The following is a 21,131-nucleotide window of genomic DNA, read 5'->3' on the forward strand; positions in this document are numbered from 1 at the left end:
AAGTCTCCCTTCTCTTTCCTGCATCATCAGTTTTCTCCTGTCTGATGGATAATTCCCATCAACAAAAGACATATGTCATAATCTTAAAGAAAAAAACTCTCCTATGACCCTACTTCTACATTCAGTCACCCATTTCTCTGTGTCCCTTTACAACAATACTCATTGAGTTGTCTAAAATTGCTGTCTCCAATTCCTTCTCCCACTCTCTCTTAAGTCTACCCCACCAGGCTTTGGCTTTCTAACTGCTCCAAAGACACTGCTCTTTTTTAAGTTAACAATGACCTCCACATTGTTAAATCCAATAGTAAATTTTCTCGAGTTCTCTTATTTGACCTATCAGCAAGATTTAACACAGATGGTCTTTCTAAAATTAACATTTTTTTCACTGGCTTTCAAAATTATCACACTAGTTTTCTTCTGCAGTTTACTGACTGATCCTTCTAAATCTCTTTGCATTCTCCTCTTACTCCCAGCCTCTGTAAAGTGGAATACCCTGGGGCTCAGTCTAATGGCCTATTTTCTTATCTATCTCTATTCAGCCCCTTGGTGACTCCCTCCAACCTCATGGCTTTAAATCTATAGGCAACTACTCGTAGATTTCTATTTTTAGCCCAGAACTCTCCTCTGAGCTTCAGATACCTTTTTTTTTTTTTATCATACTACTTTCTTGGATGTTGATTAGATAAATAAAACTTAGTCTGTCCCAAACTGAACTCCTGATCTTCCTGCTTCCAAACCTACTTCCACCATCTTCACCATCTCAGTAAATGGTAATTGCATCTTGTCAGTTGCTGAGGATGAAACTCCTAGAGTTTTCCTTGATTTCTCTCTCTCACACACAATCTATATTCAAACATTCAGATCCTGAAAGTCTTGCCTCCCAAATATATCCAGAATCCAACCATTTCTCATCATCTCTACCATCACTTGGTAGAGATGTCTAAGACATCATAATCCCTTACCAAGATTATTGGAATAGTCCCTTAATTGGTTTCCTTTGTTTCTACCCTTACCACTTCAGTCTATTCTCACTACAGCATCCATAATGATTTTTTTAAAAAAAAATTTAAGTTACGTTATGGTATTCCTTTGCTCAAAATCCTCCAGTGGCTCCCCATCTCAACACCTTATGGTGGCTACAACGCTCCACACAATGGCCCAGCCCTGAACTTTTGACATCTGTCTCAGCATTCTGCCCCTCTCACTCTGCTCCGGTCACACTATCCTCCTAGCTGTTTTTCAACTAGGCAATGTCCCACCTTGGGGCCTTTGTTCCCTAGACCTGGAACACTCTTTTATAAAATACTTCCGTGAAGATTACACTGGCTTGTTCCATTATCTCATGTAAGTCTTTGCTCAAAAGCACCTCAGTCAACCTTCTCTGGACATCCTACCTAATATTTCATCTCCCCATTCCCCACCCTCAACACACCCCCTATCCTCTTTCTCTGCTTTTACTCCACAGAATGCATTAGCATGACACATTTACTTAGTCATGTGTTTATTCCATTACTTTCTCTCACTGTATTTTAAATTCCCTAAGCAAGCGATATTTGTTTTGTTTATGACTATATATCTCCGGTGCTAGCAACAGTACTGGTATATAAACAACTGGCAATAATATATGTTAAATGAATGAATAAATGGGTATCCCACAGGGATAATTGTCCCTAGATTACACAAGGACTAGGAGCTAAAGGAGACCACTCACGAGGTTGTGATGTCCAAATATAAGAATATGTATGAAATCGCGTTGTGAACGTAATGACCTGTACAAAGATCTGTATAATTTATTGTTAGCTCAGTCTGTTCCTTGAGAAGTCCTACCAGGCCCGCCTTCCTTTACCATCCTTTTCCCCTGCTTCCTTCAACTGAGACTCATGGCCCGCCCGGTCAACAAGATCATCAGCCCAACCTATCCCTTTTCTTGAGGATTTGGGATGGCCTCATCGCAGGTCTCAGCACAGTCTGCCTGCCGCGCCCCGCATCGAGCATTACCCAGGCACCCCGCGCACCCGCCATTTCCCGCCCCCTCAGCCGCACAGGAAGAGGAAGTGACGAAACCATCGCAGCCTGAAACCCCGCCTCTCAGGCCTGCCTAGCCCGGGGAGGAGACGCGGGGCCCGGAAGGGGCGGTATAGGCCACGGCGGGGCGGGGCGGGGCGGAGCAGCTCACAAGAAAGTGGCGGTTTACTTGAGCAGTTGCCTTAGTACCCCGAGCAGTTTGAGACTGTGGCTAGCTGCGGGCCGGTACCTGGCCACTGCTTTCTCAGCAGAGTGGGTCCCCGGGACCTCAGAAGCAGGATTTTAATTGGCCCGGGCGTCCCACAGCCGCTCAGCGCTTCTCCCCATAACCGGATGCTGAGTATTTGGACTCTGCCTCTGACCTAGGTCTCTCCCCCGCCTTTCCCTCTGGCTGCTGCCGTCTCTCCCACCTTCTCACCTTGCTGAGCCCGACGCCAGGCAGTCTTCATTCTCTCAGTCCGATCCTTTTTTTCTCTTCCCTCTCATCCCTGTTCCTTCGAGAAGGCAATTTAAAAACCTTTCGTTTTCTCATTTCTTTCCCTATCTCTTCCTTTATCTTTCCTCTTTCTTCTTTCTTCCTTTTTCTCTAGAATCCTTGTTTTTGCACTTCCTGCCCGGCTTCTGCCTCCACCAGGGCTTCTCTCCTTTACAGGGGCCTGTGGCGATGTGTTAGGATTTGAGCTTTTAACGTGGTGGTTTGAAGACTTTAAGCTTTTCCTTTCTCCTAACCAGGAGTCACAGATGCCGAGAAGTATGGCTCCCCTCAAGAAGTCTCGAAAACCCACAAGGTTGCCCTTGGCCTTAAACCCCTTGAAGAGCAAGAACGTGTTGGCAGTGCTGGCTGAGAGGAACCAGGCTATAGTACCAGTTGGGGTGTGGGTGGAACCTGCCTCAGCAAATAGTTCGGAAATCCCAGCATTTGTGAGTGTCAGTTTGATCCAAATATGATGCCCCTCCCCCCGACTTTATATGAGCTTTCTCTAGTCCTTGATGCTTAGATAAACATGAGCTGTCTGAGGATGCTGTTTCTATTCTTTCATAAATAGATATGTTCTTTCATTAGGATTGTAGAACAAACACGTATTTGCCAAAACTTGCTGCAGCTTTAGTTGGCATAATTAAATATTTAGTGCTCACTTACTATACAGACTATAATGTATATAGGACAGGATATATATCTCTCTATTTATGTATCAGTTTACTTCACAAACCCTTGATTGCTTACTATACACAGGCACTGTCTACGTCTTCCAGACACTGCAATTTAGTACAGATGACAGTGGGCCACACTTCAAGTAACATTAATTGATTGCTTAAAGTTTGTGATAAATTTTGTAATGGAGATTCAGGCAGAATGCAGTAATAAAATAAAGGAGAAAGGAATTCTAACTGAGATTCTGAGAAAGTCTTAACTATAAATTCTCTGAGGACACCTTTATGTCTTGTTTATTCCTGTCCTGGCATATAGTAGGTCTCTAGGAAGTATTTGTTGAATGAATGAGGGAATACAGTCTTTCTTGGTCCTTAAAGAATGGAAATGTAATAAATACAGATGGTAGGGAGGAGCACTTCAGATGAGGAGAAACTTATACAAAGTTTATATGTGTACATGTTTACTTGATGACTTTCATATGCCAGTTAACACATGAGAGCAGTTATTTAAGAAGGTATTTGATAGTCTTTCACCAAACTATGCCCCTTAGTTATTTGTTCTAATTTTATTGTGGTGCTGACTATGTTGTATTTTAGTAGATTGCTTATATATCTACTTTTCTTGATGCAGTATGAGCTCCTTAAGCATAGGGAACAAATCTTATTTATCATCACATCCTCACGTTTAAATAAATATTGCCTAATAAATATAGGCACTCAGTAAATATTTGTGGAATGCACAAAATGTCTTCTGTATGTAAACATAGGTTGCTGAACATAAGTGGAAAATTATGAGGTATGTTCTCTTAATTTACTTGATCTCAGAAGAGAAGTGAGACATGTTTATTTTTCTTTTTTCTTTTTTTTCCTGATATGTGAAGAGCATATTTTTTTTTCTAGAGACATGTTTAAAGTAAATGTTAAGTAGAAATGCAATGGAATATAGCCACTTATTTTACTTAGGTTTGTACATATGTATTCATTGATTTATTCCTCCTCTATTTTCAAAAAAGAATTTTAAGAGCTTGAGTAGTATATGATTAAATGCTAAGAATATAATGCTTAATCAAAGAAGAAGATATGATTTTGGGTTGATGTGACCTAGGAAAGTGTAATGAAGAATTTTAATAATCAGAGAAGTGGATGAGTTTTATACTTAGGAGAATGGGAGAGTATCAAATAAACAAGGTGTGTTCAGGGTTTTAAGGGTAGATTAGATTGATTGAAGTGTAAAGTTTAGTAGAGGGATGACAGGATTATGGAAAATAGGGGTGGTAAGGAACCAGAGGAAATTTTGGAGAAAGAAATGACTTTAATTGTTTAATATTTACAGGTGAATTTCATGATCAAACAGTGTTTTGATTAGATTAATTGTTTCAAAGTTTTTGGAGTTTAGGGAGAGATTAGATCCTGGGGACAAGTTAGAATATAATTGTAACAATTTAACCATTAAGTGTAGCATCAAAACACTTTTAGTTGTAAGGGAGAGGAAAAGCCTTGAAAAGGGGTTAGTTGAAGTGGGAATGAAAATGGATGAATGCAAGAAACATCCTAGAAAAATCAGTAAGATTTGGTACAAATGTATTTTGGTAATTAAGTTGTTGACACTGCTTTTAAATTGCTCCAATTATGACATCTTTATAATGTATCAAAATGCCTAAAATTTGGTACTATCAAGCTTCTTCTATATTACAAAGGGTTGAAGGCTGAGCATGGTGGCTCACCTACAAAAAAGTTAAAAAATTAGCCTGTGTGGTGATACATACCTGTAGTCCCAGGGAGGCTGAGATGGGAGGATAGCTTGAGCCCAGGAGTTTGTAGTTGTAGTGAACTATGATTGTGCCATTGCACTCCAGCTCTGGGCAACAGGGCAAGACCCTGCCTCAAAAAAAAAAAAAAAAAAAAAGGGTTGAATCTCATATTCCTACACATTAACCCAAAATATTGAAGTCTTAGAGCATGCATAAATATGTCTCCTTTTTCTTGTTTAAAAAATTCTGCCAAAGGGAGTTTGATCAAGCATCTAATAGAACTCTTTATTGCTTTACCATATCTGGTCTGGGAATACACCCTTATTAATAGATGTAACTTTGTCAGCTCAAAATAGATGCTGAATAGTTACTTCTAAGGCTTGGTTGGTCATGTCTATTTTAAAGGCAAACTGATATCCCCCTTTTGTCCCCAAAATGTCAAGGGGCCATCAGGATTCCTAAAAATGCCATAGCTTCCGACCACCTCCCCACAGTAATTAAATGAGCATCAGAGAGACACTACTGTCCTATATCATATATGGCTATTGCATCATTTTATAATTTGTTCTGGTTATCTTTTGCTGTGTAACAAACCACCTCAGAACTCAGTGGCATAAAGCAAATAATAATACTGTGTGTCAGGAATTTGAACAGGGAGGTGATGGCTTATCTGCTCCACAGTGTCTGGGGCCTCTGCTAGTGTGGTTCAAATAGCTGGCCATGTCTGGGACAGCTTGATTGGGTTCTTGCTATTGCTTGGATTCTTTGGTTCTTCATGTGGCACCTGCTGGGCTGTAGTGTCCAAGATGGCTTTCTTTGTCACATATCTGGCACCTGGGCTATCACTGTAATGGCTGGGGGCTGGCTGAATATGTTTCTCTTTCTACATGGCCTCTCTGTTTGGCTAGTTTGGGCTTCCTCATAGCACGTAGTCTCAAGGTAGTCAAAATTCTCATATGGTGCTGGCTTCCCCCAGAGTGAGCACTCCAAGAGCCCCAGGTGGAAATTGCCCTATGACTTTGCAAGGAAAGTCAGAAAGCCAACACTTTTGCCTTGTTCTGTTGGATATGCAGAGCCAGACCAAATTCATTGTGGAAGAGGACTACACAAAAGCGTGAATAGTAGTAGGCTAGATTCATTGAGGGGAGGAGTAAAGATTGTCTTTGGAGACTAACTGCTACATGATGAAAACATTAATTCCATCATGCGTGAATTATCTAAAATGTGTTCTTTGATTGTTTTGAGAAACTCTTCATTCTATGTTGCCCTCTTGGATAGTTCACAGGATACAAAGGGGCCATTAGAAGTTAGTTGTGCAATAAAAACAATATTTAACTTTGTTTAACCCAGCATCTCTAACATTTATTTGACTCTGGGAACCTCTGAATGTCCCACAGATCAAGCACAGTACTTCCTGAATCCCCCACTAGATTATGAGCTCTTAGACGGCAGGAAATATATTTAATTCTTTGTTTCCCTTACAGCCTATGTATGGTACAGAGCCTTGACTATGAAGGTACTCAATAAATGGTGTATAATTGCTCAGTTCTAAAACATACTCTCGTTCTGGTTGTCTTACATAATGGTGTTTGCTAAGAAAAATGTTTTTAAAATCTGGTATACTCTTTATTTTACAATTAAGATCCTCAATCTAATCGATCATGTACTTCAATAAGATGTTTAATAATCTTATCAAGTAAAAGAGGGATGTACAAAGAAAAATGGAAGTAAGAAAGAGGCTGAATGCCCTAAACTTATTGGGGCTTGAGTTAACTTGGGTCAGTTGTTTACGCTTTGTTTCGTCTATCTCTCCTTTGGAATTATTTTACCTAATTTTTCTTTGATATTTGTATTGAACACTCCACTCCTATGGTCCATATTCTTGTAGAATAGTTTATGGGCTAGATTTCATGGAAAATTTAACTTAAATTTAAATTTGAATTATTTGATTTTGAGAATTTAATGACAGCCTGTAAAATAACCTGAGTTACCCTTCAGAATTAGAAATTGGAATCACTATGTTAGAAGAAGGAATAGATAGGAGGTATGATGATGATTTTATTTAATTTAAAAACTCCTAATGAAAGAAAGACATAGTTAAGAGAAAAGCAATGCAGTATAGAAGAACATAAGTGTTAGAGTCAGAATTTTCTAGCTCTGCTACTAGTCTGCTATAGGAGCTTGGTCTGCTACTAAAGATTGCTTAATCTTTCTGAACTCCAGCTTCCTCATCTATAACATAAGGGGCAAAAGTACCTACTACCAAAGGTAGTTTTGAGGATAGAGTAGTATAATGTAAAGTGCATGTTCTTAATAACATTACTGTTATTATGCTGACTGTGATTGTTATTCAGAGCACTTAGAGGAGGTGAATGCAGATCAGGGACTCAAATGAAATAAGATGTTCCAGATTGTTTAGAATATGTTTTGGAATTGAATAATTATATAAATATTTATCGAGTACCTTTAAAGTTAACGCTCTGTATGGTATGCTGTAGGGGAAACAAAGGAGAATTAAATACATTTCCCGCTCTCCCCTGACTCTAGCAGGGGAATCAGGAAGTACTGTACTATCAGTAAAATGAGAGTTGCCATAGCATAAGAGAGCTCAGAGGAAGGCAGTGTTGTGGAAGGTACCTGGGGTAGGTATTAGGTAGTCTTGAAGACTGAGTAGGTCTTTACTAGATGGAGATGAGAGGAAGGTCATGCAAGGTTAAAAATGAAGCATAAATCTGAATATAAAGTCATTTTACAATAGGATATATTTGGTGGTGAGCAATCTGGTGTGGCTGGGCTGTTTACTCTTTTTAGGAAATGTGTAACATAAGATTGGTTTGCATTAGTTCATTAAGAATAGTGAAGACACCTTTAGTTCCAGTTCAATAAAAAATTAAGATTTGATTTGAGTACTCACAAATTCCAATTTTTAGATTGTGATTTGGTTTAATTTGTTAGTACTCACTAGCTGTGCGTGAGTTGTGTGTTTACAACAGCCCTAATGGACAAAACTGCTGACTTTTAAGTTCATTTTCTATCTTTTATCTTTAAAGACTTCAGCATATATTATTGAAGAAGAACTAAAGGAACAGCTAAGGAAAAAACAAGAAGCTTTGAAATGTTTTCAGAGACAAGTCAAACGCCGAGTAAATCAACAAATTAGGCTGAGGAAAAAGCAACAGCTTCAGAAGTTTTATGAAGCAGTAAGTTCAAAAGTGAGCCTGAGTAAGAAAGTATGTGTGTAGCCCTTGACACAAGGGTTTGTAAAAGGACAAACCCCACCCCCACAAAAAAGAAATAAGGAAATATGTATGTTAGGAGATAAGCTAATTAGGCAGTAATGGAATTACTTTTTTTTGATTACATATCACTTTATATCACTGAATAACTAGTGAGGCCACTAGTATGTATAGAAACCATGTTTCATTGCTATGGTGTTTTGACTCACTGTTTTGCTTTCACCAAATAGTTAGAAACAATGTCAGAGTTTTGGTTTTGGACTTGAGTTCGAATTCTAGCTTTGCCACTTATTAGCTGTGTGACCTTGGGCTAATTACTTAACTTCACTGATTATAGTTTCTCCATCTATAAAATGGGGATATGCTACTTCTCCCACAGGATTGTGTGAGAATTAGATGAGGTAAACTAAATTATTATTACCAGGTACCTGGTAAACATTAGTTCCTTTGCCAGCTAAACTCTCCGCCTGCCCTCTTCCCCATTTTAAAATCTTCTGGACTGCTTAGAGGTGTTATTTGATTGCTTGAGTTGAAGTGGAATCTTACTATCCCCTTTCTTCCTTTGTGTAGGCAGAAAAAGAAGGCTCTATAGCCATGCAATCTTCAGATCCAGCATATTTAACTCCTAAAAGGACAAGTGTTTATCCACACAATTTGAATGCTGCTATTGGAAGTTCTAGGTTGCCCGCCTCTCAGATGCTTGAGGATAAAATAGAAAATGGAGAGAATCAGAATGAATTATTCCAACAACAAGCCCAGGCTGTAAGTACATGTTCATTTTATTTTATGTCTATAATTTTTTTTCTCTATCCTCAAAACTAAAAATATGATATATATAGGATATGAAGTAGGGATTAAGTTTAAGTTAAGAGATTAAGTTTAAGTTCAACTTTGTTTTTTAATCACCCCCTTTTTTACCCTTGGGGGAATAGTGGGGATAATGCTTGTTTTTATATATACATTTTAGACTTATATTATTTTTATTGAGATATTTTAGAATTATCTAAAGACAGATGGCAAAGTATAAGAATTCAAAATATTAGAAAGAGGTTTAGATCAAAGAACATAGAATTTCTTAATTATACTGAAATTATGTTCTGGGTAAGTTATTGTCAGTTTGTAGCATAGACAGAAGTAATTCTTACCTTTGTTGCAAAAAGGTTCAGTACCTATAAGGGGCATTTCATTTATTATTTATCTTTGTCTCTTTTTTCTTATTTCTGTTTTTTTAATCTGATTATCACAATTAATGGATCTGTAGTTGTAGGTTAAGTAATATAATTAATCCTTAACATATCCACAGTTTGGGGAAAATGTAAATTTTATTTAGTGACTGATTTTATATAACTAAAATTAAAAAATTAATTACTGTGAGTAGACTCATCTACTCAAATCACTTTATTCCATCCAGCCAACTTCCTTCCTCCTTAGTGCACCTCAGCTTTTGTCCAATTGATATAGTTTTCAACTCTGCTTTGGTAATTGTTCTTCATCTTACTTGAAAACATATTTCTAGGGATGGTGAGAGCAAGAGAGAAAATGTGGAAAATGAAGAGTATGTGAAAATAAAAGCTATATTACTGCCTAAATTAACATGCTTGATCATAATCTGATTGTGCTAATAGTATAAATAAGGAAAGCTTTAGAAGCATGTTTTATCATGCTGAAATACTTTAAAAATTTTTTTCTTTGTCCAAAACTATTGACATTTTCTTGTTGTTTTTCACTTTGTAATAGTCATTTTTATAATCTTTTTTGTCTTTTTTAAGATTATAAACAATTTGTTTAGTAAATATTTATTGAACTAGCACTACATAAAGTATGAAGGATAAAACATTGACTAAGATAGACACAGTCCTTGTTTTCATCGTGCTTATAGCTATACAGCTCACTGTAGTGAGGATTTTACTTCATCTGTGTAATATGTGATTAGAACACCTCAGGTAGCAGTATTTGAATATGTTGTGTTTTTTAAGCATTGTAGGGATAATAATGAAATGTTAAATAGGACCCTCGATGGGTTATATTTCCAGGTAGAGATATAAAAGTAATAGACCCCTAGTCTATTAGATAATAGTGTGGAGACATTTGCTATATTTTGCAATAAAGTGCTATGGAAGTTCAGAAATTTTTAAATTCCAAGGAAATAATAGGGGAAGAATTGATGGAAGAGATGTAATTGAACTATACAATTTGAATTGGTAAACTGAATTTAATTGGTAAATTAAAGAGAATTGAGATGGAAGGAACAGTTTAAAGCCTAGAACCTATAGTGAGCTTGATATATTTGGTTATAAGTGATGGTGCATTTCTAATTGATAATTTATAAAGGAGTGAAACAGAAAATGAAGTTAGGAGGAGATCAGGTTATGAAAAGCCTTAAATATTATACAATTTTACAAAGCTTTTATGCCCTGTTTTTTTTTTTTTCCCTTGAAAGGAAAAATGTTTAGTGACGTAAATAACTATTTTGGGCCTGTAAACTTTTGCCCTTACAACTCCATGACAATAGATGCCTTTTAATCGTGACCACTTCTGTTACAGTTTTTATCCACTAGATGTCACTAGGAAACTGGACAATGAGTGTTCAAGCACACTAACTCCCTTAGTTTATTTAGAACTGATAAAACAAATGGTGAACATAATTCACTTTCTGCATCTTAGTAGACTTTTCAGTTTTCTTGTGTCAGAGCTATAGAAACATAGAATCTTACAGTTGGAAGAGTTTAAAAGTTCACTTGACGTGTTGAAATATTTAAGGATGAAATGATTTGATGTCTGGAATATACTTCAAAATAATATAAGGGTGTGGTAAAGTAGGGAGTTATGGATAAAGCAAGCTAGAAGTTAATAAAGTTAACACTGGGTGATATGTCCATGGAGGGAGGTTCATTATAGTGTTCTGTTTACTTCTGTATATGTTTGAATTTATCTAAACCTTAAATGTTAAAAAAGGATATTATCTGGTCTAGCCTTTTTCTTTCTAAGGAATTCTTTTTATACCATCTCTAATATACCATGTTTCCCCCAAAATAAGACCTACCCATAAAATAAGCCCTAGCAGGATTTCTAAGCATTTGTGCAATATAAGCCCTACCCCAAAAATAAGACCTAGTGATGGGCGTAGCTATGCAGCATATCTGCACAACCCATGCATTTCATCTCGGAGTGGTAAAGAAGCTGAGCAGCCCTTCTCATCTGCCCCATGAGAGCTCTATTGCTCGACATGAGAGACTGGGGCCAATGGTTCTAAAGGAAATAGTTGCAAGAAATTCAGGATGGAAGTCGGGGTTTGGAGAGTTATGATGATGTTCCAGAAGAAGATGACTTAACTATATTTGAATAAATGTAGATCGTTGTACTGTACTTAAAAACAATAACACATCCCTTGAAAATAAGCCCTAGGATATCTTCTTGAGTAAAAGTAAATATAAGACCCTGTCTTACTATTGGGGAAACACAGTATATATGGCTATCTAAGTTTTGCTAGAATACTTCCACTGTCGGGCAATCTGCTATTTTCTCAGACTGTTTCTTTCATTTTTAGAAGGCTTAAAATTATTGCGATTTTTTTCAACATATTGAGTCAAAATCTTCCTCCCTATAACTTTTATCCATTGGTCCTAGTTTTGCCCTCAAGTAATAAAGAATAAAATACCACCTAAGAGCACTTCAAGTATTTAATTATAGTTATCATTTTTCTTTTGGGGTGTTTCTATATTGCTAATGCCTTGGTAAATTTCTTCTACATGCTATTTTAATTTTTAATATTCTTCTCCAAATATGAACCCCCAAAGTGAACACAATGCTATGTTTAAAATGTGATTTGGTAGAGTCTCTTTTATTTTGCCACCTCCACCCCACACCAGTCTTTACTTAATATTTGGTATTGCCTTCCTGTTTGAAGATCAGATAAGATTAGGCACCTAAAGTTAGGAACAAGAATTGTAGAACTGGAAGAAATCCAAGTGGTCACATAAAATAGAACCAAGCCCCTTTTTTTGTTAGGACTGATATTTATCTTTAGGCATTGAGTTCCTATGGTGTCCCTTGACAACTGCATTTTGGAGGGGAATTGAAGAATAACTAATCATTGTTTTATTCTCACCATATAGTAACTTTTTATTTATCTATATATTATTCAGTTTGCCACTATTTTTTTTCTAGCCTGGTCTATTCCAGCTTTTTATTTGTTTCTCATTCAGTCTTATACTATCTTGTTTTCATTTTTATTCCCTCTTCACAGTACCAGTTTTCCAGCTTTTTAAAACCCTAGAAATAATTACTTTCTGTAGTAAAGGTTTAAGTAATGTAAAATAACTTGCTAAATTCTCTGTGATCTACCATTGGAAAAACTTACTGTTTCAGTTAGGCTCTTTTGGCTGCAAGAACTCCAGCTAACCCAAGTAAGGAGAAGGTTTATGTCAGCAATACATATGGGATAATAAAGGAAGAATCAGAATCTCATACAAGTCCAAACTCCCTTAGAAAGTCTGCAACTGGAGAGTTTTTCTGGATCTCAGGTAGCTCCAATGGCCCCAAGAGCATGGGATCTTTGATCTTCACACTAGTATTTAATCATTAACTTGATTGATTCAGTTGCTCTTATAGGGTGACTAGCCTTCCCCATTTGCTTACTATTGAGGGGTTTCCCAGATCATGGGACTTTCAGTGCTAAAACTGGAACAGTTTCAGGCAAAATTGGGATAGTCACTCTCTCTCTACATGTGTGCTTCTCTCTTATTTACTTATTTTTCTACTACTAATTGCTATTCTCTTCTCTTCACAGCTTAGTAACTTTGGCATACTTAAGGCTCCTTTTGCCTCTTTTCTCTAGTTTAGGACCTTTTAGGTTCAGGTCCTGTCTTCAACTTTTATCTGAATATTTCTTAGTTCATTATCTGAGATTAGGAATCTTTATTGGCCCAGCTGGCCTTTTTGCATTAGGTCTAGGTCTAGAGATGGGGGTGTCTTGCTATGTTGCCCAGGCTGGCCTTCGAACTCCTGGGCTCAAGCAGTCCTCCCATCTTGGCCTCCCGAGTAGCTGGGACTATAGGCACATATCACTGTGCCCAGTTTCCTTTGCTAATTGTTAAAGTTATGTTACTGTGTGCAAAATTCACCTTTTGTATGCAGAAGACATTGCATCAAGACCTATATTAACTTGATATACTACTATGTAACCCCTGCTCCAATCAGCTAAGGCTAGGGAGGAGGCTACCAAGGGCTGCCCCTTTATTAGGGCTTGTGGGTTGTGTGGTACTTCTGGGATATAGTCTCTAGTGCTTACTGCAAGCAAAATTTTGTTGGCAATGGTTTTTCTACTGGATGGAAGAAAATTTAGGCTCATGTTCTCTAGGATTTTCCTAAAGTCTGATATATGTGCATATATACATATACATACATATATATATATACACAATATGAAAACCCAAAATGCATGTACATGCTTATGTGGTTCATAGAGAGTAAGCTTTTTGAGAGAAATTGTCAGGGAATTTTTTTTCCCTTTTTTAAATTTTCAGTGTTATTAAAATATATATGCACATAGTTTAAACAAGTAAAATACATAGTTGTAGCAATATTTATAATTTAAAAAACAGAAATACTTTGTCCATTCCCTCATTTCCTTCTCCTGAAAAGCAACTATTTGAATTCTTTTAGTTTTCTCTTTTGATATTAATTTATATTTCTAAGTAATATGCTTATAGTGTTCCTTCTTGATTTTTCAAAAAAAATTTAGACATTTCTATTGAGTCCCACTAGGAAGGATGAAGATTTCGCTCCCTTTCTATCCCCTGCTGCCACTACACATGTACTGTTTCCATCCCTCACCCTCTCTTTATAGTTATATTGTTATGACTATGGAAACACTAATTATAGGTGAGGCAAGAGTAAACTATGATTACTTTCCTTCTATGTATGGTTTTTATTTTACCTGTAGTTATAATTATATTGACTTTTCATTTGCTAGGTTTTCTCTGTAATTAAGAGTAATTCATTTCCATCAGGGAATCTTTAAGTTTTGGTCAGAGATTTACTGCTAGTCTTCGTTAATAACAATTAACAGCTACAAAAGAATAAAGAGTGTGCCTAACATTCTAGTATGAAAAAATTTTCTTCAAATTTTATATTTTGAGTATTTACACACATATAACACATGCACATACACATATGCACACTTAAACCTACACATTTAAATATGTACACATACATAAAAATAAATATATACACACCCACCCTGTACACATACTCACACACATATACAGGTAATGATCATCATTATCTTGCAATAAGAGAAATATACTTATAAATCTGTTAACTTTAATTATTAGATAATTTTATTTATAATATCCCCTTATTTTCTATGTTTTTGTTTAATTCTTTACTAACTTTGGTCTATATATTAGTTTCCTGTGGCTGCTGTAACAAATTGCCTGAAATTTAATGGTTTAAAATGACAGAAATTTATTCTCTCACAGTTCTGGAGGCCAGAAGTCAAAAATCAGTTTCACTGAACCTTAATCAAGGTGTCAGCACTGCCATGCTCTGCAGATTCTAGGGGAATATTTGTTTCTTGACTTTCCAGCTCTTGGTGTCTGTTGGCATTCCTTTCTTGTGACTGCACCACATCAATCTCTGCCTGTTATCTTCACATTACCTTTTCTTCTTCTGTATGTTGCATCTCCCTCTACCTGTCTCTTTTAAGGGCATTTGTGGTGGCAGTTAGGGCCCATCTGGATAATCCAGGATTATCTCCCCATCGCAAGACTGTTAACTTAATCACATCTGGAAAGGCGCTTCTTCCTTATAAAATAACATTTACAGGTTCCTGGGTTCAGGACCTGGTATCTTTGGCTGGCCATTATTCTGTCTACTACAACCCTCATGACAGGTCACTGAAAGGGCCTTTCCGAAGTTGAGATTTGGTGAAGGGTTATGGTAATGACAGAGAAACAGAATAAAGATGATGCATATTCCAACTGCTGGATATATAAATATCCTGTTTATAGGACTATAATCAATTTGACTCTAATAGAAGTTTGGATTTGATGGGGAAATGAAGATTCTGAACCCCTATTTTAAATCTGTTACAATGGAGATTTTGAATCCTTGGTCACATAGTATGGGGCACTGATACCTCCCATACTTACAGCAATGAATAAAAGCAGGTATATTCATGGCTCTGTGTTTTTTTTTAAATAACTTTGAGTAAATGTATATCTGTTTTTGCATTGTGAATAACTCTATCTTGACGCTTTTATCCGCTCTGCAGCTAACCAAATCTAGAAGTCCTCCTTTTGGCAGAACAAAGAGTAATATATTTCAATCTGATTTTTTTGGCTAGAGGTATAGACCTCTAGAGGCAAGGACAGAGCAGAGGTGATACATTGTTTTTAAAACACACGCACACACACACATACACACACACACACAAACTGGGCTGGTAGTGAGAGAGTGTTTTTATCCCTAGCTTTTTATTAGTAAAAATCATAAAGTGTTTGTTACTTACATCTAAAAGTCATAGTCATCATTTCCCTTCAAGAGATAATTGATATCATTAAACTTTCAATGAATGGGTTAGAAGTGGTCCTGGCTTTACTCTAATTTCACTGAGTAGTATGGGGATATGTTTTTCCTCCACATGATGCAGTGCATATCCTAAAAAATACATAGTTTATTTCTTCTTTCCCCTAATGGGATATTCTTTGCAGTTTTGTGAAATAGGTGCATAGGTGCATATCACTGGAAGAAGTTATTATTAATTGTTATTAATAGATAGAGATAAGGAATGGACATAAAGTCAACATATTTAATATTAATAGTCATTTATCAAATATTACTTAGAGTAGTTGAAACAAATTGGTTCTGTTGAGATGTTTGAGTTTCTGTTCTAAGTTATTAGGTTATTAAATCTGAATTGTCCGATTTTCTTAAGTACTAAATTTGACAGTTGATATCTCTTATGTCTTATATCTGTCTCACTTTGACACTTCTTGTTTTATTTTTGTTGTGAAGATACCTCCTCAGTCTTTCAAATGCACGTTTTGGCTTGTGATTATCTTTCAAAAAAATTTTAGAGCAATTTTGTGAAACCATGAATAAGTAAAAAATTTGTGTTATTTTCGAATATAAGTTCCATTATGGAACCAATGCAGCACAGACAACTCGAAATATTGACAAAGTGTTTGAGAAGGATGTGGCTAATGAACGCACATATCGATGGTTTGAGAAGTTTTGTTCTGGTGATTTCAATCTTGAAATTGAGCCTTGTGGGTGACCTAAGACCAAGGTGGATAATGATGAGCTGAAAGCTGTAGTGGAAGCGAATCCATCTCAACTTACATGTGAATTAGCAGCAAGGTTTGACATTGCTATTCCAGTAATATGTGACCATTTGAAACAAATCGGTAAGGTAAAGAATCTGGATAGATGGGTTCTGCATGAATTAAACGAGTGTCAGAAGAGAAATCGTCTCAAAGCTTACATTTCTTTGCTGTCATGACATAAAGGTGAACCATTTCTACATCATATTGTTATGTGTGATGAAAAAGGGGTCTTTTTGACAATTGCATGCATTCAGCACAATGGCTAAAGATGAAGTGCCGAAACACAGTCCAAAACCAAATATTCATCCAGAAAAGCTAATGGTGTCTAATGGTGTCCAGCGCTGTTATTATCCACTACAGCTTTATGAAACCTGGCCATTCGATTATAATGGATGTGTACTGCAACCAGTTGGATGAAATGATGAGAGTGCTTGTGTGGAAGCAGCTGAGATTGCTGAACAGAGACAGGCCAATCCTCTTGCAAGACAATGCTTGAGTTCAACCTCTGTGGAAAGCAATATGGAGATACCTTAAAGCGATACAACTGAGTCTACCATTTGATCCAGCAATCCCATTACTGGGCGTCTACCCAAAAGATCCAATGACACTCTACAAAAAAGACACCTGCACTTGATTGTTTATAGCAGCACGATTCATAATTGCAAGGCTGTGGAAACAGCCCAAGTGCCCATCAATCCAAGCATGGATTAATAAAATGTGGTATATGTATACCATGGAGTACTATTCAGCTTTAAGAAACAACGGTGATATAGCACATCTTATATTTTCCTGGTTAGAGCTGGAACCCATACTATTAAGTGAAGTATCCCAAGAATGGAAAAACAAGCACCACATATACTCACCAGCAAACTGGTATTAACTGAGCAGCACCTAAGTGGACACATAGGTACTACAGTAATAGGGTATTGGGCAGGTGGGAGGGGGGCGGGTATATACATACATAATGAGTGAGATGTGCACCATCTGGGAGATGGTCGTGCTGGAGACTCAGACTTGGGGGGGGAAGGGGGAAGGGGCATTTATTGAAACCTTAAAATCTGTACCCCCATAATATGTCGGAAAAAAAAAAAGATAATGCTTGACCACACATTGTACAAACAACACTGCTCAAAACTACAGCAGCTGGACTTGGAAACTCTCCGTCATCCACCTTATTCACCAGATGTTGCACCAACTACCACTTCTTCCAGGCTTTGGACCACTTCTTGCAAGGAAAAATATTCAATTATCAACAAGCTCTGTTAAATGCCTTTCAAAATTTCATTGCCACTCACTCTCCAGGCTTCTTCGTTGCTGGCATAAACAAGCTACCGTTAAGATAGCAAAACTGTGTTAAGAGTTTAGGTGCATACTTTCATTAATTGTACTGCTTCTTATTTGAGATACAATAAACTAAACTTTTGATTTGAAATCAGACATTTCATATTTAATGACCTAATAATTTAGGAAGGCTTCCTGGAGAAAGGGAGATCTGGGAAAAGACTAGTTTTAGTCTTCAAATATTAGGGGTGGAGGAAGGACTCATGTAAATAAAGGACAAAAAAGGTTTTAAGGGAGTTAGAAATAGTCTTCTAGCAAGGAGTGATAAAAAATTAAGCACATAAGGACCAGTTGAAGAAATAACTCCCTGTTGAAAAGATGGATAGAAGGTAGGGAATAGGTTAGCTCAGTAATTTCCAAGTGTATTAATTTAGATTTTAAATTCTGATATTTTTGTGTATCTACTTAATATGAGGCATACATTATAAAAATTGATTTGAGTAACAGCCTTTAAATCAAATTGTGAAGTACAGTCTCTCAGAATAATGACCATAATGTACCACACTATCAGCAAATCAAAGTATCCTTTTCAAGTAATCCTCTTGTCTTTGGTCTGGCATTTTTTAATAATAGGGAGCTGTTTTCCTGTTGGAACACTTGGTACATGTAGTATTAAGACTTTAACCTGAGAGAATAGAATGGTAGATATGAGAGGCTGGGAAGAGTCTGTGAGTGGGAGATGGGGATGAAGAAAAGTTGGTTAATGGGTACAAAAATACAACTAAATAGAAGAAATAAATTCTACTGATAGAAGAGTATGGTGACTATAGTTATTAACAATGTATTGAATATTTCAAAGTAGCTAGAAGAGAGGACTGAAAATGTTCCCAATACACAGAAATGGTAAATACTCAAGATGATGGGTACCCCAAATATCCCAACTTGGTCATTACACATTCTATGCATGTAACAAATGCCTGAACCCCATAAATATATAACATATCAATTTTAAAAAACTGAAAAAAAAACCCCCCAAAACCACTTTAACCTATTTTGGTTTGCTTTTTTTCTCTTTCCCTGACAGCTTAGTCAAACTATGAAACAGGCACGTCACCGGCTGGCATCCTTTAAAACTGTGACTAAAGAAAAGGCATCAGTGTTTCCAGATGATGGAAGGAAAAGCGTTCCCACCCAAGAGGTAAATTAATTTCGAATGCATTGTTTTTAAAAATAGAGATATGACCAACACTAAGGTGTTCACATGGTAGTAATACTCATTGGGTGCCAGTTGGGGAAAGGGTTGGGGAGGGGTAAACCCACAACTAATGACACACTTGTAGCCCTAGCTTGGGCAGTGCAAATGTATTACATGCAACCAAAATGTTTGTACCCCCATAATTTCCTGAATATAAACAAACAAATAAATATAGAGATAAGAATTTCAGATAAAGATTTATTTATATCTCAGCATAATTTAGAACTGTTAAATAATTAGAAATAATCTTAAATATCTGATAGTAAGGAATGCTTGAATACATTATGATATATCCATATGCAACCATTCTAAAAATTTTTGTGTTTTCAAAGAGTATCTGAGGATAAGAGAAAGTGAAAGGAAAAGTAAAGTTAAATGATAAAGTTGGATACAAAGTTATATATGATATCTCAATTTAAAAATATATATTTAATAAATATTTATGGATGTCCATGATTGCCAGGCATTGTTCTAGAAACAGGACTTACAGTGGTGAAAAGATAGACAAAGATCCCTCAGGGAGCTTCTGTGCTAGTAGGGAAGCATATAATAAATAATTAAATAAATACAAAATATAATTACAAATGTTAAGTGCTATGAAGGAAAATAAAGCAAAATAAAGAGATGAAGAGAGAATGCTTTGTGCGTAGACAAAAGCCTGGATAAAAATGGCACAAGAGGTTAATAGTGATTATTTCTGGGTAGTAATATTTTCTTCTCTTTATGTTTTTATTTAAAAAATTTTTTATTTAAAAAATTTTTCATAAATCTATTTTACTTCTGATCAGGAATAAAATCAATACAAAACATAAAGTTAGAGTGAATAATTGGAATCTAAATGTGGAGCTAGACCTAAAAGGATATTTAAGTCTATACTTGTAAAATGACATTGTTTTGGAGTCTGCTTATTTCAGAGTTCACAAATTTGGATGCTAAGTTCATGTGTTTTCCGGTGTTTACTTAACTTTGGCATTAATTTCAAATTTTGATATGCAGCATCTAGTAAAATAGACCATTAGTCTTGTTTACTTTATTATTTTTTTGCCATCTTCAACTGTCTTCTCTACATTTTCCTGGATTTTATATATATACATATATATATATATACATATATATATATATATTTGTTTTTTTGTAATTTTTCCTTAAGAATCTTAACCATCAAAAACATTTGTCTCCTCTATGTTTGGTTGAATATTAAACTATAATATCTCCCTTTTCAGTGATAATTAAGAAATTTATAATTAAATGTTAAAAACAAGTTGGCATAGGTATGTCCACATATAGCAACATATCCTAGATCCATTCATTATGGTGGTTCCCTTTTTCTAGGGTTGTTGTGGCTCTCAAGATAGAATTTCTTTTGTACCTAAATTCTTCCCAGAGGCTTGGTTTCTTTACAATTTAATTCCTACCATGGATTTGGCAGTATCATAATTTGAGCCATTAGACTGACACCAGGATACTGTTAGAATGAGGTGATTAGACACTTTCTAATAAACCAAAAAAAAAAAAGGGGTTATCAGATCCTAAGACTGGTATTTTAAATTGTTTGGAACATACTTAGACCTTCCACTTGGTGTTTTTCCAGAAAGAATACTATTCATAGGTCTGACAGAAATAATTATCCAGTATAAGGGAGGATTAAGTTGGAGATAACATCCTTGTATAAACCAGTTTTATACGTCAGAGGTGCCATTTAAGTGTAATTCATTATTGTTATAGTGTGATGAATTCAGGCTGACGGCTTGCTTCCAAAGATTACATGTGTTTTTCAGGAAGAAATATCAGAAACAAATCTAATCTACTAATGAGAAATTAGTGAAATTTTTCTTATCATTTATATCAAGTCTTTCCTTCAAATCTGAAGATTTTTCTACCCTCTCAGTTGTGCGAAATGGGAAACTGCCAGTCAGAAAGGACAATGTATAACTGAGTTGAACCCCAGTTTCATATCCTTTTTAGACTTTAGTGATATTAGAATCTGTCTGGTTGTTATAATGTTCAAGATTTGGAAATACAAGTAGAACATATACTTGCTTGCCCTCTGTCAGATCACAAAGACTAAAATCATGAATATTCTGAAACTGTCACTGGCTAG

General features: G+C 36.1%; 1 protein-coding gene across 4 annotated transcripts in view; it reads left to right on the plus strand.

The window, feature by feature from the left end:
* The first annotated feature begins 1,938 nt into the window (after positions 1–1,938).
* Positions 1,939–21,131, plus strand: part of CCDC15 (coiled-coil domain containing 15) — a 77,352-nt gene continuing 58,159 nt past the window's right edge. For 2 of the 4 annotated variants that reach the window (XM_076002617.1, XM_076002619.1), the window contains exons 1-5: positions 1,941–2,391; positions 2,758–2,946; positions 7,979–8,128; positions 8,735–8,926; positions 18,860–18,973. In XM_076002617.1, coding sequence (XP_075858732.1) covers positions 2,767–2,946; positions 7,979–8,128; positions 8,735–8,926; positions 18,860–18,973 — 636 coding nt within the window. In that variant the 5' untranslated portion in view covers positions 1,941–2,391; positions 2,758–2,766. The other 2 variants (XM_076002620.1, XM_076002618.1) reach the window with 2 other exon arrangements.

The sequence above is a fragment of the Microcebus murinus genome, chromosome 4, assembly GCF_040939455.1.
Source record: "Microcebus murinus isolate Inina chromosome 4, M.murinus_Inina_mat1.0, whole genome shotgun sequence".
NCBI lineage: Eukaryota > Metazoa > Chordata > Mammalia > Primates > Cheirogaleidae > Microcebus > Microcebus murinus.